Source organism: Conger conger, chromosome 4 (assembly GCF_963514075.1).
Source record: "Conger conger chromosome 4, fConCon1.1, whole genome shotgun sequence".
Taxonomy (NCBI): Eukaryota; Metazoa; Chordata; class Actinopteri; order Anguilliformes; family Congridae; genus Conger; species Conger conger.
The window spans coordinates 71,167,025-71,193,544 of record NC_083763.1 but is presented as its reverse complement, the minus strand read 5'-3'; the positions used below and the strand labels follow the sequence as shown (position 1 = coordinate 71,193,544).

Genomic DNA, 26,520 nt, shown 5'->3' with positions numbered 1-26,520 from the left:
GGCTGGCCACTGTTTTTCAGGCAGTGAAGGTGGTCGAACAGACTGTATTCTAAAATAAATGAAACTGACAGTAGATGGAAAGGATTATTTTAAATCTCATTATCTCCTAACTGGACAGACTGAACAGCAGACATTTTCTAGGTGCATTGGAAGAAGGTATATTTTTCAAAAGTAATTCTACCATGTTGAAAGTAAGTTATGTAACGTCTCATGGACGGAAGCCTGCTTTCCATTATTTAAGTCTTGGCCATTGTTTAACGGTGAACTTGCCATAATATGTCAATGCACATGTAGTTATTTTCCACCAGTTTCTATCTACCATAAATACCGTATATGTTGGTAAACCCATACGGCCTCATATGCTTCTTAAAACCTTTTCCCGCCAATACAACACCAAATAATGTTTACCTTTTTAGGAGTTTTAGGAAAAGAAAACACAAAAGATAATGCTTTTTTAGGTCACGTCTCTTCAGCTAGGACAAAATGAGAACCAGAAACCTCTGTAATTTTAATTACTGGAGCTTGTTCCACAAAGCAGGATGCCTGAGTTAGCCAGAGGACTGCACTGAGTAAAACCGGTACCCCACGCAAATCTGGAACATGGACAAAGTAAAAAGTCTTGTTCTGGGTCTTAATTTATGCAGTTATCCAGCTAACTCTGTAATCCAGCAGTTTTTGCCTTTGTATGCCTCAGCTGGGGGGTTGTTGGGGGTGCATATTTAAAATACAGGAGTTCAGATGCAATTCCAGTTTTGGTTCTGTAGCTTAAAGACAACTACGACTCCCAGAAGTCTTCACTCTTTAGCGGACCCACCCCACCTGACTGTTCCGCTGAGAATGCATTGACTCAGTGTGGAGCCGTGTCAGATAAAGAGCAGCTCAACGGCCCTGTATCATGAAGGAGGAGTTTGCTGGATAACTGCGGTGAGTAAAATCTAGTGATGGCGAGACGATGCTTCTTGAACCGTTGAAGCTTTCCTGCCAATTGTGTTACAAATTGATTCATTTCTCGAGGCCTCAAGTGCACACTAGTGACACCTGCTGGTAAAATATTACCGCTGACGAATAATCACGTGCCACGTGCCATAGCGCAGATGCATTATTTTGACAGCAAAATTTTTGATTAGGAAAAAAAATAATACAAGGCTCACCTGTAACCAGAGTTACAGGTGAGCCTTTAACTCCAGTCTCCTGTATGAGACAGTCGCACTAAACTGTTCTCGGGTTATTGAAGAAAGCAATCACCACATTTATAAAGTAAATTCTTTGAAGATATGATCAATGACAAATCTGCAAAGGTCTTGCCAGAATTTCTCGGTATGAGAACAATGCCAAAACCGGTGGAAACCTGTTTCTGGACATTTATCACAAAAAGAGCAGTTTGTGTTTATTTCTCTTTACATTTTTTGCATGTAGTGATGGGCAGGGTAGTATTTTGAATAATTTTGAAGGATACCTTCTTAACATTATTCACAATTAGGTATTTATGAGGAAGCATCCAGACCTTGTTCCAAAATATATCATTTACAAACCGATTCCAATATGCCATATAATAGAGGCAACATCTCTTGGAAAAACAGTACATTTTGCCTTATTACTACTGGGGAATCAGCTGGGTTGGGGATATCAACAACTGTCCAGTAACTTTCCAGATATGTCTCTAGATGCAGGCCTAACTACATTCCTAAAAAGCATTAAGGTAGAATGGCATTAAGAACTACAGCAAATTCCTCAGGGATTACTGGGAAATTGTATGAGAATTCTCGGTGAGTGAACAATTGCCCCTCCTCATTGAACAGTTGACTCACAGGCAGAGTATGATTCTGAAACCATCTCTCAAAGGAAAAGTTATTTGTTCTTCAACAAAATGTCTCTATTATCCCAAATAAGATACCTGTGTGGTGAAAGGTTGTGCTTATATATGAAATACCAGGCTAGAAGAACCTGCTTATGGAATACAGATACTTTTTTCAGGGAGTCTGTCTACATTATATTTACAACTTATGATAAAACTCAGGCCACCAAAATGAGAGGAAATGTGATGGGGAATAAGATTCTAGATTGAAATAGGATTTTTCTTTTTTATGCTAAAGGTATTATTTAGGGTGGAAAAATCTAGGAAATTAAACCCCCCAGATTCATAATAAATCACGATTTTTTCAGATAAAGTTAAACAGCATCTGATCAACAGTTTTACTGATTTCACTATAAAGATGTAAAGAAAGAGCAGCATATGTGAGCAGAAATATTCCCTCAACCGTAGTAATTAAGAGTCTACCTTTCAATGACAAATCTCTTTGCAACCACTGATTCAATTTCTTTCGAGTATTTTTAAATAATATGAGTAATAATGAGTCGGAATCTTTAGAATTTAAATTTAAATTGATCTTTAGAAATACCAAACCGGTCAGGTGCTTCTCCACAACGAGCCCTAATTTGTCATCGGTCACGTGATTTTTCTGAAAACGATATAAACCTCGAACTAGCGGGGCTTCAGGGGAAACTGACGTACACCGTCGACACACACCTCGGAGCCTCGGTATCGTTTGTAACATCACTAGTGACACCCTTAAGAGCATTTTCCAGATTTGGGAGGGTTCTGGGTTTTATACAGTGCAATTACCCAGCTAACTTGACAAACCTGCTTTGTGAAACAGGCCCCAGGGTGGTTGTATGAAAAATAAATACAAGAAAACATACATTCATGGTTTTCAGTTCTCAAGCGGCATTTGAAATGTGCAATTCGGTTGCTGGACATGCCATACCCCAGGGTACCTATGTCCCATACATACACTGCACTGAGAGGTGGGTACTTTTCAGTTTTCTACATACAGCCTGCCCACATTTACCAAAAGCAATGTATTTAGTTGTATGTGCAATATATGTATGGCACAGATAGGCCAATAGCCCTTTAATCGGCACAGCTGTGCACTCTGATATTTATTCATTTTGAAAAGAAGTCAGTTTATTCAACTGAGCCTAAAATAACCATTAAAGCTAAAAATTCGCTGAAGCTGTTGGAGCTGTTAAGTTGCGAGTCTGTGACTATGACATTAAATTGACTGAATCCACAAATAACGGCACAGTTTAAGCCAAGTTACATTTGCTTAATTATTTTAAATCAAAAATATTCCCTGCCGGCTCAAGAATATATTTTTACAATTCTCCGAATTTCAGAAACCTCTAGCTGGCGCTGTCATAGATCATGAAGGATAACACGTAAACTGCTCTTCTTCTGGTTTTTTTGACGTCACGCAGGGATCTTTGCTGTTTCCCGATTGGCTCTTTGACTTCTGTTCCTGATGTGTGACACAGCCGCAATTTCAGATGTAGCGTGTCTGCCGGCTAATATCAGGAAACAAACAGGCATAACAGCATAAAGAAAGAACAAACGAACTCGCTATCGCGTTAGAAAAAAAACAAAAAAAAAAACACTCCAGAAATGGCACAATGTGCAGAATCATCCTCAAGCAATGGACAACTGCGAAAGGAGAGGCGAGTCGCTATCATCACCGGCATCACAGGACAGGTAAGTTATTCGAAGTAACAAGCTCATTGAAGACGCCATGGCATTCATCGTTAAATACCAGGGCAAAGATGTCACCCCATTACATAGAAACATGTCGTCTGCTAAAAAGCTTCTTCCATTGCAAATGCAATATCATGTTGAGCGACTGACAGTCGTGGTTCTTACAAAGTATCTGCTTCAAGTCTCCTTTTTGTAGTTACAGGGGATGCTACTGCAGCATTTCGTAAGATGTGCAAAGCACGATTCTTACGGCTTCCTAGTAAGGTTAGGTTATGTCTTTATTTCTTTTATTTTCAGCGTACATTTGTAATTGTGCAATTTGTCATTGTACTGTGGGAACGACAACATGCCATGTGCCGAAAACATGTTCCAGGTATCCCAAAACCAGGATGAAAACTTGAGATTTCCTGATAAGGATCCGTTTCACTGACATTTGACCTGCGTATTCACTCGTTCTGTTTGTGACGTGTACAGTGGTTGTTGCAGTGACTCGAGTTGAGAAATCTGAACCCGTGCCAAAATCGAACTGTTGGCTTGTGTGTCGGCCATTGTGTGTACATTATGGGTTCAGTGCTGTCAGACTGTATAGTCAAATAGGACATAAAAAATGGTTTCTGATTTACAATATAGCTTGTCATTACTTGCAAACTTACAAGCTTACTAAGACTTAACTGCGTTATGGGTGTGTACTTGGTGTTATTGATATAATAACAACCCCTATCCAGCCCTCTGCAATACATTATTATTATCTAGTTAGTTTACCTAAAACAGATAAAAACAGGCCATGTAGTGTAACTGGGTGTCTTCATTTTCCTTCGGAATAAATCTGGAAATTGAGTTGTTACCACACCAATAGCATTGTATTGTCTGATCATTATTCAAGCTGCACCTCTCCCTGTCCCTCCCTACCTCCCTGTAAACATTCATTGTTGTCTTTACCTGTGATATTTACTTGTGTATTAAAATGTTTTGTTTGGCTAGGTAAGCAGTGTTTGGCTTGGTAAGCGGTTTGTTCATACATTTGTGTGTTGCGGTATTACAATAAAAGAAAAAAGAAATAAATCTGATGATCAAATAGGTCCTGGTCCTTATCTTTGTTGTGCAGGTAGTAATTGAAATTGTACTTCCCTCTAAGGTCTTTCAGCGCACTTATCCATGGTTTTGGGTATGCACTTTGCACTTTGTTGTACGTCGCTCTGGATAAGAGCGTCTGCCAAATGCCATTAATGTAATGTAATGTAATGTTTTGGGGTTTGCAGTAGATGCCTCCTCTTTAGCTGGTATCTGCACCTGTTGACGTGTAGACAGCTGGCTCCAGGCAAGATAACTTGTGTATTCCCCATAAAGCCACTCACACACACTTGAAAGGCTGAGGATCCCCTACCCTACTTTACCACTTCAGTAGTGTACAATTGTTGATTCCAGCACTCTGTTGCTCTCATACTTGTTCTTAGAGTAGTGCCGTATTCATAAATGGCCAGGGAGGTTCCCCAAGGTGGGAGAAAACACTGCCGTGGTGTTCAGTGCCCTTTGGTCTTTATACGTTATACATTTTGTTGGTTTGACTGCCAGCAGTAGACCCAAACGCACATCATAGTTGCAAATGTAAATGGATGTAGGGGGAATCTGTCGTGACTGACATTACAAATTGGGGAGTTTTGATTGTTTTATTGTACAACTGCCATTGTATTTATTAAGTTTCAAGGTTTTTGCATAACTATACTAGGCCCTTGTTTGACATGGAAATATTGTCAATTCATCTTTAGCTGTGTGCTCCTTTGATTGGAAAACAATGTCCATTTCAGCTAACATCCAGGTGAGGTCGTATCTATTGATTTAGGTAATTTTTTTGTCTTCGTAAATAGAGCTTTAATTAAATTCTGATTCTTTTTAATAACTTCAAATAAATTGTGACCAAAGTTACAGATGTCAGCACAAATAGTTTTGTTTGCTTTGGATCACGATGGAAGGCTATGCAATAAAATAAATTGATGTTTTTTGTGACATTACATGTGGACTAGACCAATCTTTGGGGCCATATACTGGAAAAATGCAGAAACACGCAGAAACACGCAGAAACACGCAGAAACACGCAGAAACACACAGAATTCTGATTAGGTGTGATCAACACATGACTGACAGCACTTATTCACATCGAGGCTCAGAAGTCCTCAGAAATCAGCCCACACTACTGCTTTGGATTTGCATGGCACATTCCACCCTCCCTTTCTCTTTTATATATTTGTGTAATTCACTCACACAGAGGTGAAGTGTTTTTGCATACATTTACACACAGTACAGCACACACGCAGCACTACAGTACCACACTGTATACACTCATACACTCCCACACACATGGCCCTACAGTACCATACTGTATACACTCATACACACCCACACACAGCCCTACAGTACCATACTGTATACACTCTTACACACCCACACACATGGCCCTACAGTACCATACTGTATACACTCATACACTCCCATACACATGGCCCTACACGCTTAATGAGATTTGGTTGTGAATTGTAGGTTGTTTGAATGTCATTTATTTATTGCTGTATATTCCATGTATGCTGTATTATGGTTTTATGTGATGTGTTCCTTTGGCTGTAGAGAAACATGGGGGATAAGCAGCCGTGTCTCATAACACAAGGCTGAAATGAAGGCCTCTGTGGTTTGAGAGGGGCCCTTGCCAGGGCAGGCTTGAGTCTGTGTGGGGTCCCCTCCTGTGTGAGGTATCTGTGTGTGTGGGTCCCTTCCCGTGTGGGGTTCCTGTGTGGCCCCCCCCCCCCTCTTGTGTGCGGTCCCTGTGTGTGTGGTACCCCTCTTGTTTGGGCCCCAGCCTGTGTGAGATCCCTGTGTGTGTGGTACCCCTCCTGTGTAGGTCCCATGTGTGGATCCCAGCCTGTGTGGGGGTCCCTGTGTGTGTGGAGCCCCTTCTGTGTGGGCCCATGTGTGGGTCCCAGCCTGTGTGTGGGGCCCCTTCTTTGTGGCCCCATGTGTGGGTCCCAGCCTGTGTGGGTCTCTATGTGTAGCCGTGACTGTGGCGAATGCTATCGAGTGGTATCCGGGGCCCACCGAAACTGAGCCGGCTCATAGTTTATTCACTTGAGTTCAGCCCCAGGCAGACGGAGAACTTTCCCAGGCTTTAGTGGGTCAAGGGGCCCCTATAGGTGTGTGTGTGTGTGTGTGTGTGTGTGTGTGTGTGCACACAGGGGGAACTTTCTCATATGTTTCTGCCTGCACAAATAGTTTGGCCTCGGGATCCAAGGAGAACAAGAGAGAGTGGAGTGACATGGAGAGGATAGGCTCTTCAGTGAAATCTGAGACACAGTTGAGAGTTCAGGTGAATGGTTTCGGGGCCTGTTTGTGTGATCACCTGGCTTGGCCGTGTTCCTGTTGTTAAAAGGGGCACCTTTGCCTTTGTACGAATGATGTCAAAGAGAAGCATCACTATTCTCTAAGTGGGTGGGGCCATCCTGTGCTGTCAATCATTGACTCGTAAGAATCAATCTAAAGACTCGGCTCGTCACAGAAAACCACTCTGATTTGTTGCAATCGGTTTGTTGTATTGTTGTACATATTGTTGTGTTTGCAGGTAGCACGCAGTTGCCCCTCCGTCTGTGTTGTTGCGAGTAGCCACATACTCTCTATCCGCCTCATCCCCTGTCATACTTTACAGCGGTGGTCTCCAACCCTGGTCCTGGAGAGCTACAGGGTCTGCTGGTTTTCATTGTTACTCTCCACTTAACTGTAATCAACTGCTCTAATTGATTAATTAACTCACCTCACCTGGTTACCTGGGTCTCAGCAGGGTGCTGATTTTAAGGTGAAAACAAAAACCAGCAGACCCAGTAGCTCTCCAGGACCAGGGTTGGAGAGCCCTGCTTTACAGAATATATATGTATCCCTTCAGTCTCGCTGGTTATTTCCTGTCTGACCGGACAGTGCTGGTTGAGCATCCATTTATGTCTAATGTCAAGGCACTATATAGCCTACCGTAAATCCTCAAATTGTGGCCGGGGACTTTTATTTACTTAGGCTGCACAAAGCACAGGCCTTTATTTGGGGCAGGCTTGTATGCGCGGCAGGCCTTTATTTCTTATTAGGCTTCTGTTGTAGAATTTTATTCTTAGAAATAAAGTAAAAGGCTACACTTAAAGTGGGCCAACACTGTTCAACACTTCCTGTAACCGTTCAGAAATCAATTAGTGTAGGCTAATCAGGGACACCGTTTGGTAAGTCATAGTGTCAGTCTTAACAGACTTAGTTTATTGCAAATATTCTCAAACACAATAAATCACATGCAAGTCCAGAATCCATAAAATAACAACTTGCCAGACACGCCTTCATGAACAATAACAAATTAGCGTAGATAACAGCAAGTTAAGGATCTTTTTTTCCTAGTGTTCCTTCCTGTGTTTTATTGTGAGACATGCGTTTCGTTTGGAGCAGCATACCGGTAGGCAATCAAAAGATTTTCGCTTTGGTTTGGGATTTAATTTACTTTTCGACTGTTTGATTCCATTGCTAAATGTTGGGACTGATGGGCACTGAAATCTGGGGGGTATTTGATGGTTCACTGTAAAGTTTTATGTAGTTGAAAGAGTGTCGGGATTTCCACCCGTCTGTTGCGAGCCAAGGCAGCTGCTTTCATTCATTCATTGAACGTGCACTGTGCTGTAAATACATGGAAACCTTATTGCGTAGCCAAGTAGCCTAAATTGAGTTAATTTTAAATTTTGCCTGATTTACTTTTTATTAAATTCATAGGCTGGAATGCCTCGCGGCAACAATTGTGTTTAAATGTATACTACTTCAGCCAAGCTACTCAGAAGGGGGCGGCAAGCGACTGGTAGCTTGAGAGCAATGTGTTGGAGACCCATGGTGTAGGACAACGACTTTTCATTGGCAACAGTATTAAACCAACCAACAATATAAAATATTAAGAAGAGCTCTTTTATTTCATTGAGTTAAATCAAAACAATATCTTCTAGTGCTCATGGACTGATAGCCCTACTGGTAGGCAATATTACCCCGGCTTGTGTTTGGGGGCAGCCTTTATTTGTCCGAATCGACCACGCCCCCGGCTATTATCCAAGGCCCGGCTTCAAATAGAATCCCCGGACACAATTTGAGGATTTACGGTGAGTGACGCTGCCTCCACGAAATACAGTGACCGCACTCGGTTAATGTTCGGTAATATTAATCAATAGGGCAATTCGCCACGATGGTTTCAGAACCGAGAAGGTAGCGCTGCCAAGTCAGCTGATGTTTTAGGAGGAGTTAAGATAAGAACAGTGTGGGTGATTTGCCACAATGAGGTTTGAGGAGGAGTTGTAGGAGGAGTAACTGTGTATAAAATGGGTGGAAAAATGACAGTTCAGGTCCATGTTTATGAAAAACCTGGTCCGGCTTTATGCACTGGTGCTAAATAAAGTCTGATTTTCCTGAAGAGCTTGCTACCGTGGTGTCTTTTCCCTCGCGAAGATGTTTTTCGACAAATTGGAGATTTGGACTCTTGTTTCCTAGACACGACAACAGCACTCGGTTAATGTTTTACAGAACAAACGTCAGACCGACTGGTTCTCCTGACATCGGTTGGTGATAGCAGCAGGGTGGATAGAACTTTCGCCTCACAGCAAGAAGGTCCTGGTTCGGATCCTGGCCAGGGCCTTTCTGTAGATGTTCTCTGTTGATATTCTCCCTGTGCCCACCTGGGTTCCCTCCAGGTACTCCGGTCCCCCCCCCCCCCCCCCCACAAGACATACAAGCTGGGTTAAATTGGAGGGTCTAAACTGCCCATAGGTATGAGTGTGTGAGTGAATGGTGTCTGTGCCCTGTGATGGATTGGTGACTTGCATTACATTACATTAATGGCGTTTGGCAGACGCTCTTATCCGGAGTGACGTACAGTTGATTAGACTAAGCAGGAGACAATCCTCCGCTGGAGCAATGCGGGGTTAAGGGCCTTGCTCAAGGGCCCAATGGCTGTGCGGATCATACTGTGGCTACACCGGGGATCGAACCACCAACATTGCGGGTCCCAGTAATGTACCTTAACTACTATGCTACAGGCCAACCAGGGTGGCATGACAATAAATAATACAGACATAAGCGCCTTGAAAAATGTACTGTGCAGTGTGATTCCTCAACCGTGGCTGCGGTACTACTGTGCTGCCATGTGAATAAAGATTCAGTTTGATCATGTGGAAATGTGTTCACCAGGGGGTCTCAAACTCCAGCCCTGGAGGGCCTCAGTCTCTGCTGGTTTTTGTCATTTTACTTCCAATCTGCAGCTAATTTAGGCGTTGGAAATGAGGTGTGCAGACCATTGAGCCAATCAATGAGTTAACACCTCAAAACCCAGCAGCACAGCAGCCATCCAGGACTTGAGTTTGAGATCCCTGGTGTAGACGGAAACTGTAATGCCTAGATTTAATTGTTGATTATTTTAATGTTGGACGATTATGATCACTGGTGCTTGTTAAGTTACGCCCCAAAGAACAGCTCCGCAGTTCACTTTCTCATCAAAATCCGTGGAGCAGGGCCGAGAAAGACCAGTAAAATAATAAATCTGTAACCGATCTCAATTTTCCTGCCAGAAAGTGTGTGGGTGATCCGTTATTCACACAAAGCAAACTGGAATCGCTTGGCGGATTGTGCAGGAGGTCGGGGGGGTAGGGGGTGGGATCGATTTCAGAACGATTCAGTCTTGGGAGGTGTAAGATATTGAAATGTGTAATTATGTGAGTGCAGGGCCTTATTTTGGTGTAGTTTAAGCTCGGTTTTTGGGGGCCCCGGGTCTCTGGAGAGGCGGGATGGTGGTGGAGCTGTCCGAGACTGAGTCATGGGAAATCATCTCCTTCAGTCACAGGGCCAGACCCTCTACCTGGGCCGTTTGGACTGCTCGGAAAACGCAGTTTTCCCAGCCCAAAACAAGGGCGGTATCCAGGGAAACTGGCGCAGAAACATGGGCTGTCCTGCCAGTTAACCTGCCCGCTGGGACCTCGTTGTGCTCTCTCTCTCTCTCCCAGCGAGCCCCTCCGCCAACTCCACGTCACTGTACACCACTGACAGAGCTGTGGAACTGGAGTGTGTGTGTGTGTGTGAGTGTGAGTGTGAGTGTGAGTGTGAGTGTGAGTGTGAGTGTGAGTGTGAGTGTGAGTGTGAGTGTGAGTGTGTGAGTGTGTGAGTGTGTGTGTGTGTGTGTGAGATGGTGTGTGAGTGAGTGAGTGTATGTGAGCATGAGCGTGAGTGTGTGAGCGTGAGTGAGTGTGTGTGTGTGTGTGTGTGTGTGTGAGATGGTGTGAGTGAGATGGTGTGTGTGTGAGTGAGTGTATGTGAGCATGAGCGTGAGTGTGTGAGCGTGAGTGAGTGTGTGTGTGTGTGTGTGTGTGTGTGTGTGTGTGAGTGAGTGAGTGAGATGGTGTGTGAGTGAGTGAGTGTATGTGAGCATCAGCGTGAGTGTGTGAGCGTGAGTGAGATGGTGAGTGAGTGTGAGCCTGTGTGTGTGTGTGAGATGGTGTGAGTGAGATGGTGAGTGAGTGTGAGCCTGTGTGTGTGTGTGAGATGGTGTGAGTGAGATGGTGTGTGTGTGTGTGTGTGTGTGTGTGTGTGAGATGGTGTGAGTGAGATGGTGTGTGAGTGAGTGAGTGTATGTGAGCATCAGCGTGAGTGTGTGAGCGTGAGTGAGATGGTGAGTGAGTGTGAGCCTGTGTGTGTGTGAGATGGTGTGAGTGAGATGGTGAGTGAGTGAGTGTTTGTCGGCGAATGTTTGTAAATATGCTGAAAATGGACAAGATACTTTTTTCCCCGCCCCAAAAAGTTTGGAGCGCTGGGTGTTGATTGTATACCAGATATTATGTCACATTAAGAGAACATTAGTGCGTCTAGCAACAGAGAACAATGTGTTTTCAACATTACCAAAACACTAAAAGTAAGTTAATATTAATGACTTTAATATTTCATGTTAAATGTGAATATAATAGTTTGGTGTTGAGTCCTTTTGGTTCTACAGAAAACTGCATCCATGGTTGTTAGGAAGCAGCCAAGCAGATGGTGGAGAAATCACCATCGTTATGTAGGCGGCATGACCAGCCAGGTGCAGTTCTGCCTCTCTGCCAGAGGGTGGCGCTTTGATGTCGTGTGTGAGCTCTGGTACGCAGCACAGCAGAAGCTGGTGTCACTGAGGCCCGTGAGCAGAGCACAGCACGTCTCAGCCCAGTGGAAATTCCTGACCCTGATCCGGGAACGGAGACGCTCAAAGAGATGCAAACTCACAGGCATGAAACGATCAAAGGCCATAATTCCTGTCCGTTTAAAGTTACATTTATCTGTGATATGCCCGGTATTTCGTCCCGTTGCTGATGATGTACGGCTCTGTTTATAATCGTCCTTAAGTCAAACGTGCCAGCAAGCACGGCGTCTGTGTGTCTCAGAATGATTTGGGGGAACATATTCAGATTTCTGCAGTTGTAAAATACCATATCAATCACTGATTCCATTACCCATTGATATAAGTGTATTGCACTGGTCTACAGCTGGTTATAATGAATTAGCTGGACACACAAGCTTTAAACGTTTAGAATTATTATAGGATGTATTTCTGTTCGGGTCCGTTCAGGTTCGGGAAAGCAGTGTTCCATAACTGAACAAGCACGATCCTCCCCTGGTATGAGATGTTTTGAAGAGCTCTTTGTTCTGCGCAGTCCCAAGCCTTCGGAGAGCTAGCCTGGTCTCGGCTCTCTGTGTTTGTCTTTGCGGTGACTCCTCGTCGCCGTATCTTACCGCGCCCTGACAGTTTTTCGCAGCGGGGACGCCGGGCAGGCTTCACGGTTTTATGTGGACTGTAATGGTTTGTCATTCCGTAGTATCGTCTGACTTGCGATTCGTTGCTCCGGCTTGGCCGGGGTCAGGCGCTGACTGTATTTGTTGCTCTTGGCTTGGTCGTCTTCGTCCGGCTAACAAGGCCGGGACAGCCTGAAATGAAGGATTACGCTCGGTGGTGGTTCCAGCTGAACAACTGCAGTAGCCTTCTCACCAGTGGCGGCCGGTCAATAGGGGCCCATAGGGCGTGGTGTACGCCGTGATCCGTCAGTGAAGGAATATTTTTTTTCATTAAAATATTTATAACATCTAACACACTGGCTTTTCTGTCCGCCAAATCGCCGATTTACCAGACATAAAATGGTGTACATAGGCTACATAAACACATAATAATAGGCTATTTTAAGTCAGTTTCCTTTTTTCTCTCATTTGGGCACGGCTCTTGCTTCCGGTCCTGTTCGCACTTGGGAACACTAAAGCCAATGCACTTTAAAAGCACCGTAGTTTTTAATTAATGGGACACACTTCGTGGCGACATCTGACCTGTTACCTTCAACCTCTGACGTAACTACCAAATGCCGATGGCATTTATGCTACAATTAGTACAGTACTTGGACTAGCACTCCAAGATGGATGCATGCTAGTTATGCGCACTATGAGTAAGGAAGTATGCGGTTTGAGACATAGCTTGGCTGTTCAATTGAAGGGGCATGCTTTCTCTTTGGGCTATGTATTTGTGCCACACTAATTGGCTACTGATGGAAACCTGGCAGGGCGTACATTTTAGCGCCCCTGGCCAATAGGCATTCTATTCCCACTTAGTGCCTTTGCTAGAACAGCGACCATTGGCAGCAACCCCTAGCACTCATCTATTAGACCTACCCTCATTTCCTGTCCCGCCCCCACACACTTCCTGTCGGGTCGGAGAAAAATAAAGCATGATAGAGAAATGTATGGACTGGATTTGCTTGTCTTTTCTTCAGCACACTATTTTAATATTTTGTGTAGCCTAAAAGGTAACTGGAAAGTAGAAGATGTAAAATGTTGTTGAAATAGCCGACATTGCTAAACATGACAAGAGCAAGAGTCAGGATAGAAAACCAAGATGGGCCTTACAAGAGGGCTGCCATTTTGAAAACTATCCTAAATAAGGAATGAAAGATGGCTACAACATTGGAAGCGTTTTTTTGCATTTTAAATGTTAACTAGGGATACCGTTCAGTTTAAAATTTTTTTTTTTTTTTTATGTTTCCCTACTGAGTATATTTCCTTGACTAGGTGGCAAGCTAGCCCGGGTAGTTAGTCCTTAGCCTGTCGGCTACTGCATGTTGATACAAACTTGTAAAAAAGGTATTTTATCAACGATTGAAATATAAGCGGGGTCGTTATTATGTTTGGCCAATTCGCCTTCAAAATACAACTTTTTTTTTATTTTTATTTTTTTGCTGGCACTAAACTAGGCCTACTTCAACCTGCTAAGGTGGCTACTGTTACAGCATGTTTCTATGGTTGGATTTGTTGGTTATGTTCTGTTCAAAATAGAGAAGCTAGCTAGATGACTAATTCCGGTTTTGACTTTCTTTTTTTAAAATGTATCTTGGTTAACTTAAAGGGTTTAAACGAGGCTGAAATTGGTTTCTTATTTGCAACCTCTTATTCGTAATTCCCGGTCCACCTTAAAATGTTACACCGGTGTTGTAAAAAGGGCCAAATAGTGTTTGGCCACACATCATCACACAAAAATCACACACTAGCCAACATACCCAGCTTCTCTGTTTTGTGCTGGTGATAGCCAATAAAGGGAAAGACTATAGCTAGTTGAGTTGTCCATTTACCAACAACCATTTCAGGACGTTATATAACATTAGCAAACTAGCAACACATTAAGAGAGCTGGCTAATATGTCAATGTAACGTTAATGTACTTTACAGAACCATTAATTTATATCAGATGCAAGTTCACAATTTTTAAATGCAAATAGCTTTATTGGCACACCAGCAAACTTTATTGGAGCAAACCGTGGGCAGCGTATGAATTTAGAGTGGTGATTAGACTTGACTTCGATTACCTGCCAAACTTTGAACGACTATACGAAGTTAATCACCATCTATCCAATCGAGTATTTCCCCAGACCATGGCTAAGTAATGTAACCGAGTGAAATTATTAACGTCTTGGGTCTTGCTGTATCTTGTCTTTGTGAGAACAATTCGCGATGGTTTGTGATTCCTTGTTTGTCGGTTTATTTACATCTTTCGCTGTCTAATTATATTAGATCTGTTGGTCAGAGTTGTAGGGTTATGTGGCGCCCCACCCAGTTTAATGGCCACCAGCCGCCACTGCGTCGCGCATAGCATATCGGGCACTGTTTGCAAATCTCATATGTAGTCTTTGCATCATGTGTAGCCTCCTATATTCTACATTCTGTAACGATAGCTCAGTATATTGGTCTGTTTATGTTTGTGGCAAACGTTTTCACTCTGTCCAGACAAAAAAAATCATAGCTAGTTTAAGTTCTTACTCATACTCAAAGCCAGACATCTTTGGACTTAATGGTATCCTCTTTTTAATTCTTGTCTGTGCTTAAAGGGTCATTTTTCCAGCATGAAGCTGTGGAAAGTGTAGAAATGGAGGGGGTGTGTGGATGTGAGTGGCTGAGCTCTTCCAGTGTGTGTTGCCCTCCCTCTGCAGTATTGAGTGTGACAGAGTGATTCCTCTCAGATTCAACTTAAGCTCTGCGTGTCTCGAGTGCTGTCCCACAGTAATTCACCTAAAGTCAAATTAGTCCATACCATAGTTGCCTTGCATGGCAGCCAATCGCCGTTGGTGTGTATGAATGGGTGAATTAGAAGCATCAATTGTACAGCGCTTTGGATAAAGGCACTATATACATGCCAACCATTTACTGTTTGGTACGCAAAGAAAAATCCTGAACTTTAACTTTGTTTGTTGCTTTGTGTGTATACTTTCTCCTGCAATATTTCCATCTTAAGCTTGAACAGCAGAGAGATTAGACATTGTACAGTAAATGTGCAGACTAGTTAAGGGGGTGGAATTTTTGAATATGTCACTTCTCAGGTGCCTGGAATAGAACGGAGAAAGTGCCTGGCTCTAGGTCCCAACCTCCATGATGTCAGTCCAGGGGAATAGGAATCACAGCTCTAAAATTAGAGCCGAGCGCTTTCATTGGGCCAGGTTTATTTGTTTACACGCTGGAGTTTATGAGCCCAAGAGGGAGGCAGTCTGCGAGGCCGGTGTGAGGATCCGGGATGAATTCACTCCCTGTTTGTGGTGGGTTTAGCGTGGTGAGGGGCAGTGGTGGCTGCCGGGGTTCTGCTGCCACATCACCTGAACAGCACAGGTGTGTCCGAATCTCCCTCGTGGTTTTGTGACCTTTGGCCCTCTCCCAATCTGCACGGGGACACCCGGTGGGGGACGCGAGTTAATGAGTTTTAATGGATGGGCGGGGGGGGGGGGGGTGTGTGACTCACCGGAGCAACAAATACAATGTGCTACGCGCATGTCTTGATTTTGGCTGTTGGAATGTGAATTGCCGACTTTGCGATCTCGTTTGTGAATTACTTTTCTGCCTTATTCTGTGAGCTCAGCAATCGACGCACCTACCTGGCACTCCTCACTGAAAATCCGTACTGATGTCAGATCCTCCCTGTTGATCACAGGTACCCACCTGGGTTTAGTGTGTTTTGGCGAAAAACCCCAGGAGTTTTTCCCATTGGAGCGGGGTGGTGTGGAACACCCTCCGTTGCCAGCCTGGGCTGCTGAGGACTGTCAAAAGACATAGACCCCTTTTTATGACTGCAGAAGTTCACAGACAAAACAGTTTGGGACCCTCCTTGGTGGGACGGATGCACCAATGATTTACAGCGTGATTTCTTACTCATGTACTTTTGCAAGCGTGATTTAAAAAATAGTTTTTTTTTATCGTTGGAAACAATCACAAAGTGGGTCTATTTTCTGCTCAGGTGTTGTGAGTCCTGTATAAATTAACTATCCTCTTGTGAATACACACAACCTGCCTGGGTATGTGAGCTATTGCTTTCGTTGGCAGTTTAGATTGCACACAGGACTTTTTTTTTTTGCGGTAGTAATATAAAATGTACCATTTTATTTGAAAAAGAAGAGGCATTAAAAGGGGCAGAAATGGCTGTGACTCGGTGGACCTCCAGATTGGAGCCTGAGCTGGTTATTTCTCCTCGTCTCGCACGAAAACTCGGCTGGCCCGGCCCGCTGAAAGTGCTGTACTTAACGGAAACCAGGGCAGTTATGATTGACTTCCTGTTATTGACTTTTTCTAGACCGAGTGCCAGGTTTCAGTAGACGGGAGCACAGTGGGGCCAGTGTGGGAGCCGTGGTGCACGCCGTCTGAGGAGCACTGAACACTTCTTGTTTCTAAACTTGTGCCTTTTTCCTCCCCCCACCCCCCCCACCTCCTGCTCTCCTTTCCTGAATTTTTTAATTCCCCCCCCACCTCTCAAAAAGGGCAGACTGGAGGTGTTAGATGTCTCCCCCCTCAGCCCTGGTCTTCGGCCAGACTGTTGACAGATCCATCTGAGGAACAGAACTGCTAATTGATGCTGTTCATCACGGCACCCCGCCCTTTTCCCCCTCTCCTCCCTAAAACACACACGTCCGAGGTTTCTGAGGGAGTCCACCTTTAACACGGCACGCAGGTGCCCGTTAGCTTCATTAGCTGTCCTCCTGTGACTTTGCCTTTTCCGTGTGGTATTTATCCAGCCAGAGACTGCTCTCCATCTGGTTAATATTTACATCTGTGTGTGTGTGTGTCTGTGTGTGTGTGTGTGTGTGCGTGTGCGTGCGCGTGCACCCACTTGTGGGGGCAAAGCCGTCCTCTGACCCTGCTTCATGAGCCACCTTCCCACATCCCCTCTGGCGGCTGCCTGATCAAAGGCAGTTTCCATTCCGGTAGCGTTTGCTGATGTTACGAGCCAGTTTGCACCGCAAAGCATTGTGGGAGGTTCACACAGAATTCTGATGGAAACGGTCAATCTTCACAGCTGGAAGAGTGAGCGGAGAACAAACTGTAATCGGCATTTTAACATTAAAATGGTGGTGCAGCAAGTGCAAAACATAGCAGTTGTAATCGTTATAATTATGGAAGTACAAAGTAACGATGATAACTCTATTTTACACACAACTTTATTTTACACTTTATTATAACATGCAATTCAATGTTCATATTCATTCTATGTTCTGCAGAGAGATGAAAGAAAAATAAACAATGTTTTAGGCGTTCTATGTCATACAATGAGCACGTTTCAAGAATGAATGAAAGGCATTTGAAATGTTAGTGGGGAAGGTGAGCCGGAGCATTGTTCGTGGAGGCAATGCGTTTCGGCAGGATATATAATGGCTTCCTCTCGTAACCCTGGAAAGGCATTTCCACCGTCGCCCGTTTGCCTGTTTTCAGCGCTGTCTGTAGCCTGGTTATGATTGGGCGGTTGGAAATATGTTTCGCACATGTTACCTTTTCTTAAATGTATCGGTTGCATAAAAACATTTATAATAATCAAGTCAGCTGATTGGGACAGTATGTAATGCGTTATACCGTCTGTTGATTGTATTTGGCACAATATATGTGAAATGGGTGAAATGTATTTTAACTGAAGGTTATTTTGGAGGGTCTGTACTGTATGAAGCAGGTCTCCAGAGGCAAAGCCCCTCGAGGTGTGAGCATCGTACTGTATCCGCTCTAGACTGTGGGCCAAAGGTGAGCCTCGCTGAGCTGAGTGGCCTATTCCCCTCATAATGTGCCTTTATGTTCTGATATGAATGTTATGTTTGTTAGTGTGGGTTTTTTCTTTTTTGGTGGTTTTGTTTTTAATAATCCTTTCCTTTCATTTCTGCTGCGAGTCTTTAAAACGCTTGCGGAAATGTAGTTTAAAGGGCTTCTGAAGTGGAGCACTGCGGATAGTACACAGAGCAGCTCAGAGAACGTGCTCAGAGGACACACACACACACACACACACACACACACACACACACACACATACATACATCCTCTGGAGGTTTTTACCAGGAAAAATGTTTCCTCTCACCTTTTTCCACAGGAAAAGCCATTTCAGTGCTCTGCATTCACAGGAGCCCCCCCCCCCCCACGCTCCAGCCCCCCCAGACTGAAAGGCACAGAGACGTGTGGGACTGCTCCCTCTGACACTTTGAATATGGACATTGTGACTAAAACAGGGCAGCTGTGCAGTTTATATATATCCTGGCATTTTTACTGTGCGTTTCTGAGGCAGTTTGGTGGACAGTTTTGGGTTTTGCTGGGAGGTCCCTCAGGTACTCTGAAATGAGCTGGTACAGAGGTTTGGTTTTTTTGGGGGGTTTTTTTGGGGCGGGGGTGGGTATTGAGTTAAGAATGCTTTACAGTCAAAATTTGCCGTGAGAATGGCAGTGATCCCTTTCATGAATGCCTGTAACAAAAAGGTGCTAAAATAATGAAGTTACTTTCAGTAAATTCTAATTATTGTTTTAATAATAATAATAATAATAGTAGTAATAGTAGTAATAAAGTAACAAGTTCTTTCAGTTAAAAATGTACAGACAATTTCTACCGGTTTTGGTGAGTTGTGAACGGCTACCATGTTGCTTTTCTCTCTACTGGTTTCCAGTTTTCCCAGCGTCAGTAATTACTGCGTTTGGCCACTAGGGGCAGATGTGCGAGGTGTCGGGCAGGCAGTGTGCTTGCTGACTTGTGTTTCGCGGAGGGGCTCCTTAGCGCAGTGTTTTACTGTCCGTATTAAACCATAAACTCCCGCAGTGGGGGCCTTCTGGCCAGAGTTACGTGGGCGGGCTCTGATGTATTGTGTGATAAATCAGGGGGATTGAGACGTCCTGGGTCGCAGGATTAAACGCGTGGAACCGGGGCGAGGGGCAGGGGGCTTGGTCCTGCTGGCTCCTCTCCCACACCACCTCGCCGCGCATGAAAGATGTGTTTGAAGTAACGTCTGCTGCTAATGCCATCTGGGTAACGACCTTTGGTCACCTCTGGACAGGAGTACGCGCGCCTGTATTGCCAGAAATAATAATAATAAAACAAAGAATCTGTCCGTTTTCATTCCCGAAGATTGATTCGGTCTCGGAACGAGATTTGAAGGTCTGAGCGGATAAAATAAGTAGCAGCTTTTGACACTGCACCTCCGGTGTCTCTCGACATCTTTTCTTAATTTGTGTCTGCAGAAACCCCGGAGGGTTAGTGTCTTAGTGTGGGACATAACTTCTTTTTTTTTTCTTCTTTTTTGTAAATGTGATGAGTGAGCTTTGCAGACGGAGCCGGTTCACTCCAGCTGTGGAGGCGTGGCCCCTGAGCCACACAGCGAGAGGAGGCTGTGCTATCTGCCCAACTGTCACTCCGCTTGCTCCTCGCAGTCACAATCACGATCACAATCACTTTATTCGGCAAGTAGTTTTCACATACAAGGGGGTCACTGTCCCGCGTTGGGGACAGTGACCCCTGCTGGTCAGACTGTGCATCATGTCCAATGATAAAACATTTTTTTGGTTATTTAGCTGATGATTTTACAGTTGATTAGACTGAGCAGGGACCAGTCCCCTTCAAGCTGATGCTGACGCTTTTATTCAGTGTGACTTACAGTTAATTAGACAAAGCAGGGACCCAATGCCCTTCGAGCAATGCAGGGTTACGGGCCTTGCTCAAATGCCCAACCGAGCTGGCTCTCATTGTGGCTGCACTGGGGCTTGAACCACCGACCTTGAATTATAGGTTACAGTGCTCCAATAGTGCAGTTTAAAATGTGTGAAAATCTTTCTGACTAAAGGGTGATGCCTTTAGTCAGTGGTACTCTTCCTAATTCCCATTTTAAATATTGCTTCAGGCTTAATTAATATGCCAGATTGATTTTAGGAATCTCTGCTTGATTTTTGCATTTTTGCCAAGTGCCATGGTGTGATTTCATTAAAATAAAGCAATAAAAATACAAATATGCCAAAATAAATGGGTTTTCAACACAGTCAGTTCCTGGCTTGTCTGACAGTATTTTTATTAATGTCACAAGTGATTCGTACCTGCAGGTCTTTGTGAGCCTGTTTCTCTTGCAGTTAATCACGGAAAGTCGGATTTGGCCCCAAATGCAGTTCAACCGTACTGCACTTTACCTTGGTAGCAAGTTGAATTTTATGAATTTAATAATGTGAGTAGTGGGAGTTTGTCAATGAACTTCAACGAACAATGAATCAGAATATCTATATAGGTATGCATTGTGTTGCACATAACTTGTAGGCTATATGTATCTCAGAAAATAAGTGCTTTTAAGTCTCCGTTTAATGGTTCTGAAGACGTGATTGGTTGAGCAGGTACACACACACACACCCACGCGTGCACACACACACACACACACACACACACACACACACACACACACACACACACACACCCACGCGTGCACACACACACACACACACACACACACACACACACACACACACACACACACGCGCATGCATACACACACACACACACAGAGCTTGAGGGTTGTACCGTCTCTGTAAATGCTGTTTAGGTTTCCCCCCCGTGCCTCAGTGTGTGAATGCGAGACGGGAAGTCGTTTACGGTGCGCTATTGTGCACTTGTAGTGCTGTTTCGTCACGTAGTTGGAAGTGAGACTAAACAGCCAGGCCTTATTTACGTCTGTGGCATAATGAATAAGATATCGTCCCTTCCCTCTGTAAAAGCCCATGTGGGGAAAGAAAGCATGGACTCTGGACTCTGTATTCTTTAATAGAGATTGAGCAGGCATTTGTGATTTTTAAATTGAGTGTCTAGACAGCAGATCTGTCTTTTTTTTTTTTTTTCATTCTGTGTGTGTGTGTGTGTGTGTGTTGGACATTGGGTTACATTATACTATCCCCAGTGGAGAATCTGTGTGAGAGACATTGAGCTAGGTCAAGTGTGTGTGATCGATTAGGCTATGCCAAGTGGAGAAAGTGTGTGTGTGCGCATGCGTGCGTGTCTGTGTGTGTGCGGTTATGTGATTGTGTGTGTGTGTGTGTGTGTGTGTGTGTGTGTGCGCGCGCGGTTATGTGAGTGTGTGTGTGTGCGCGCGGTTATGTGAGTGTGTGTGTGTGAGTGTGGTTATGTGAGTGTGTGTGTGTGTGTGAGTGTGGTTATGTGAGTGTGTGTGATACTAAGCTTGCAGGTGATGAATGGGCCTGTCAGCCTAATGGAGCGGTCGTGTCTGTCTGACATCTCTGCACCGCCCCGGTCTGTGATCCTGGGTTTGGTGAGAGGCCTGAACAGACCTTCCCAATGTGCTCCCTGCAGGGTCTGGGCGGGGGCCAGGGGGCCGACTGCACAGCTGATGGGATGGGTGTTTTTACTTTTGGTCTTGGGCACTGGCGGTATGGGGTGGATGGTGGCTACTGGTCAAAACAGGAATGAATGGAGAAACGCCTCAATCAGTGACGGTCTCTCTCGTGCTATCTCACGGTCTCTTCCTTTTTAAAAGTGTTCTCGTATCTTTCTGATACAGTTCCCACCATATCGTCTGGCAGTTTGATTCAGGAGGCTTGGAATTTGTGTAATTGTCGTTCTTATCCTGAGCGATGGCAAGAGTGTTCTCTCTCTCTCTCTCTCTCTCTCTCTCTCACTCACACTCATGCTCACACTCACACTCTCTCTCTCTCACACACACACACACACACACACACACACACACTCTCTCATATCATCATTCCAAATATCTGTGTGTTAGTCTGACATTTAATTGAGAGTGTGGATTATTTATGGAGAGAGCAGGAGTCCCTGTATGAGGCTCAGTTACCCGCCCGGGCATTAAAGGACACCAGTGATGGAAGGCCAGGCGAATGCTGGCAGGCCCAAACGAGAGACCCTCCCGTTCTTTTCTCTAAATTACACCGGACCCCCCCCCCCCCCCCCAGAAAAACAGAGCAGTGAAATGGCAGAATGTTCTAACGACCCTTGGCTGGGAGGTGGGAGGAGGGGCTGTGTTAGCGTGTTAGCGCTGTGACGGCTACCCTGCTCTGGCCCTGAAAAACTGCCTGTTCAGGAGAGGAAAAATGTGGTGCGTCTGTAGAGTTCGCGCCTCTGTGGTTTTCTTATTTGGCTTCATTATGTTACATTAGCTTCAGCCTGGACTGAAGCCTCTCTGGGCTGTCGAAATCGGATTAACAAACGCTATTTAAATAAACTGATTGAAGTGTACAAGAACACATGTACACACACACACACACACGCACACGCACACGCACACACAGGAGAGATGGCTAGAGGGAAAGAAGGTGAGATTTATTCCAGTAAAGCGGAGCAGCAGCCGTGGTTGGGGCTGGGTGATGGGTGTCGGGGGTGCACTGTCAGTGATCGGGGGGGGGGGGGGGGTGTAACTGGCGTTCCAGCGCCTAACCGAACCGTGGAGGGGACTAGGGGCGCGCTGCGTGGTGCTGCCGAAGAGGACGGTACAAAAGGTTCTCCTCCTCCTCATAGCCACCCATGATAGTTAACTCTCCGGAGCCCCCCCCCCCTCCCCCCGCTGCCTACTGTTATTACAGCTGCAGTGAGCGAGAGCCCCCCCCCCCCCCCAATGAGCGGGGTAACCTGACCGGGGTCACGCTGTGTCTCACAGGGGTATTAGCCCCAACCCGGAGGTCCAGGGCTCTCCATCTCTCCCTCCGACAAACGAGCTCCACGGCTTTCACCTCTCCATCTCTCTCTTCCCCTTTCTTTATCCCTCCTTCCATCCCCGCTCAATTATCCCCGCTTAATTAAACAAGCTGTTCGATTTGGCTTTCTACACAGACGGGCAGGCAGAGGGGTAAACAAACAAAAAGACTGACAGACTTGACTGACTGACTGACTGACTGTAGGCTCTTTTTTAGCTTCCTCTTTAGTGCCATTTTACTTACTTGACTGTACTAACTGTACTTATTTCATGTACTACTTTATTTACTGGACTGCTGGACAAACAGACAGATAGAACCCAGATTTTACTTCCTTCAGTTGCTTTAACTCGTGCCTTTTAGTTGCTTAACTTAACTTTCTGTACTTCTTGACTGTTGCTCTAACTCTTCCTGCTGTTGGGGTTGAAAATACAGCTTCCTGTTTAGTACCATTTGCTTTACTTAGCTACTTTCTGTACTTACTTGACTGCCGGACAAACAAGCAGACAGAACCATGCTTTTCTGTCCTCCTGTTGCTCTAACTCTGCCTCTTTCTGTTGTTTGCGTTCTAAATATGTACGACCTTAGCTTCCTCTCTAGTGCCATTTAATTACTTACATACTTCCTGACTTACCTTACTTGCCTTATTGTGCTTACTATACTTACTGTACCTAACTTTTCTTAATTTACTTGCTGTGCTTATTGTGCTCACTTATGTATTTTTCTTACTGCTGGACCGACCAGACCGACAGATCATTGCCTTTTCTTCCTCCTGTCGCTCTATCTCAGCCCCTTTCTGCTGCCGGTGTTGTAAATATGCGAGGCTCTTGTTTTGCTTCCTCTCTTGTGCCGTTTCTCTCCTGCCGAAGCCCAGCGACGTTCCCCTCGCCTTCGGTGCGGTCGGCCCTTCCTGTCTGCAGGCCGCTTAATCTCCATGGGAGCCCAGCCTCCTTCAGGAAAAGCAAATAAGACTTATGTGGGCATATGCAGTTACAGCTAATATCCTGTGCTGTGATTACTGCTGCGTGCCCTGTAATTAACGCCTTCTGCCAGCAGGGGGCGACATGGGGTGGCGGTTCCTCAACTTTGTTCGTTCTTCTCGGAATGAGCCTTTTGATTTTCTCCGCCAAAGTTTCTCCCTCTTAAGCGGTTGTTTGTGCCCTTTTTTTCTCATAAATATTACCTGTGAGAAGTCTGCACTTTCACTTGGGATTACAGTATATAATAGTAATACTTTTTGTTTCATAGTAATAATCAGTATAGTAATAGCATAGTAATAATTGGTGTCATAATGATTTCAAAGTATAATTTGGGCTTTTCTGAACTAGTCTAACTTAAATGAACTGTACATCCATTAAGCATTTTTAAAATACTTTTTATATACAATATATGTAATAACTTTTAATATTAAAATATGTCAATATTATTTTTTCACATTTCACATTTTGATCCGTGGTGTACGCCTGGGTGGGATATCGTAGATGTCATATCCTGTCATAATAAAATTGACCTGCTGTGCATATTGTAACCGTAATAATTGCAATTGGTATATATGATACTCAAATGCACTTATAATTTATTAATGTATATTTTACGTACCTATAAATCTGTGCTAATGTTTATTCATCCAGCACGATTGAGTGCTTGATGTAGTGTTGTGCTTCAGCGTAATTAATGCATTTACATTTCTAGTTTGTAATCATCGACGGCACGTTTTCCACAGTGAAGCGTCAGTGCTGGGAGTGGGGAGAGTTCCTCGCTGTGCGGCCGGAGAGCGGTGCTGCGGGTTTGATTCCCCGGCGGGGCACTGCTATTGTACCCCCGAGCGCGGTACTTACCCTGCCTCAGTAGATACGCAGCTGTACAAATGTAGAACATGCAGAAATGTGCGCCGCGCTACGTTAAAGTATCCTCCGATGCGGCCGGCCTGCTAAGCAAATAAACATGGCGTACGCGGAAGTACGTAAGCGCAGCTACGCGTACGCGCCGAAACGCCGTCTGAGCAGAGTTTGATTTGGCCTGCGGTGGGGGGGGGTAAAACAACAAAACAAAAACCTGTGCTGTGCTCTTGCCACTGAGGAGGAAGAGTAAACGCCCTGTGAAGGATCGTGGGTAGCCCAAAACTGGCTGTGTCGCGGTGTGCCTCTGCGGGGCGCTCCACAGTCGTGAGATCAGTCCTGAACAAACCGCCACTGCTCAGAACGTTTCTGTTGCCGTTTCTCATCAGGTTTGGTGAGTGCGTTGTGTCTCGTGTGTTTTTTTCCTCCCCCCCAACTAAAAACCCATTCACTGAGGCTCCTTCCCCCCCCCACCCCTGGCACACCCCTCCCCCAGAACACCTTGCAGGCAGGTATGGCATTGCCTGTGGGTAATTGGGTGGTTGAGTTTCACGCTTGGAAGAATGTTGGCATATTGTACCCTGGTAAAAACACCGGGGACAGAAAGCTTTGTGTGTATGTGTGTGCGTGTGTGTCCGTGTGTGTGTGCTGGGGTTGTGTAATCCGGCCTACCTGCCAAAATATGTTTACCTCTAAGCCCTGTTTATGCGTGTTATAGCCTACATCTCACATGGCATGTGTGATGTGATTGGCTGAGAGAATGAGGAGATGGATCGCTGGCCAGCTGCCACTCAGAGTGCTGAGGCCGATGACAGACAACTGTGTCAACATCCCTCCCCACACGTCACCTCGCTGCCTGAGTCACTAGGGAACAAAAGCGCCGTAGCCGCATCGCAGCTGAGGCGTGGCCGCGTGAGACGTTGAGGATCTTAGTTGGAAATAGAGACACTATTTCTGCTAAAGGAAGCTGTTCGTTATTAGGCGATTGTGATACCGTAGTTTCTCGGACACGCGCTGAGCAGCACTTCGAATTCAGATGCACCCGATTCATTTCGTTTTTTTCTTTTGCTATACTCTTGTTAAATATATATTATTTTTTCAGGAAGAAATGAGAGGTCGGTGGAGAGGGGCCAGACTGGTCGAAGCTGACAGGAAGGTGACCGTAACGCGAATAACCACACGTTACAACAGTGGTATGCAGAAGAGCATCTCTCAACACACAAGGCGTCAAACCTCTAAGTGGATAGGCTTCGGCAGCACACAGTGTGTGTGTGTGTGTGTGTGTGTGTGTGTGTGTCTGTGAGTGCCAACCGTGGTGGGTTCTGTGTGTTTGGGGTCCTCTGGCATCGCAGCTGGCATAGCGAGACCCGTTGACCTCCAGCCTTATCAGGGCGTGACCGTTGGTGAGGGGGGGGTCAGATGAATGCGAATACCCTGCGCCCCTGGCCCGGCCCGTCCCGTTGGACTGCGATAGCGGCCTCGGCGGAGCTCCCGCTGGTTTGCCCCGGGCGTGCAGAGTGCAGATAAACCCCCCACCACCACCACCACCTCTCCACCCCGCTGGCGACTGTCGGATGAATGGCACAGCTTTTTAAAGAAGTGTAAAAGAAAGAGACGCGGCCCGGCTCCGTAATCTCGCCGGCGCA

General features: G+C 45.2%; 1 protein-coding gene across 1 annotated transcript in view; it reads left to right on the top strand.

The window, feature by feature from the left end:
* Positions 1-3,286: 3,286 nt before the first annotated feature.
* The window catches only part of gmds (GDP-mannose 4,6-dehydratase), a 283,922-nt gene continuing 260,688 nt past the window's right edge, over positions 3,287-26,520 (top strand). The window contains 1 exon segment of the mRNA XM_061239608.1: positions 3,287-3,529. Coding sequence (XP_061095592.1) covers positions 3,443-3,529 — 87 coding nt within the window. The 5' untranslated portion in view covers positions 3,287-3,442.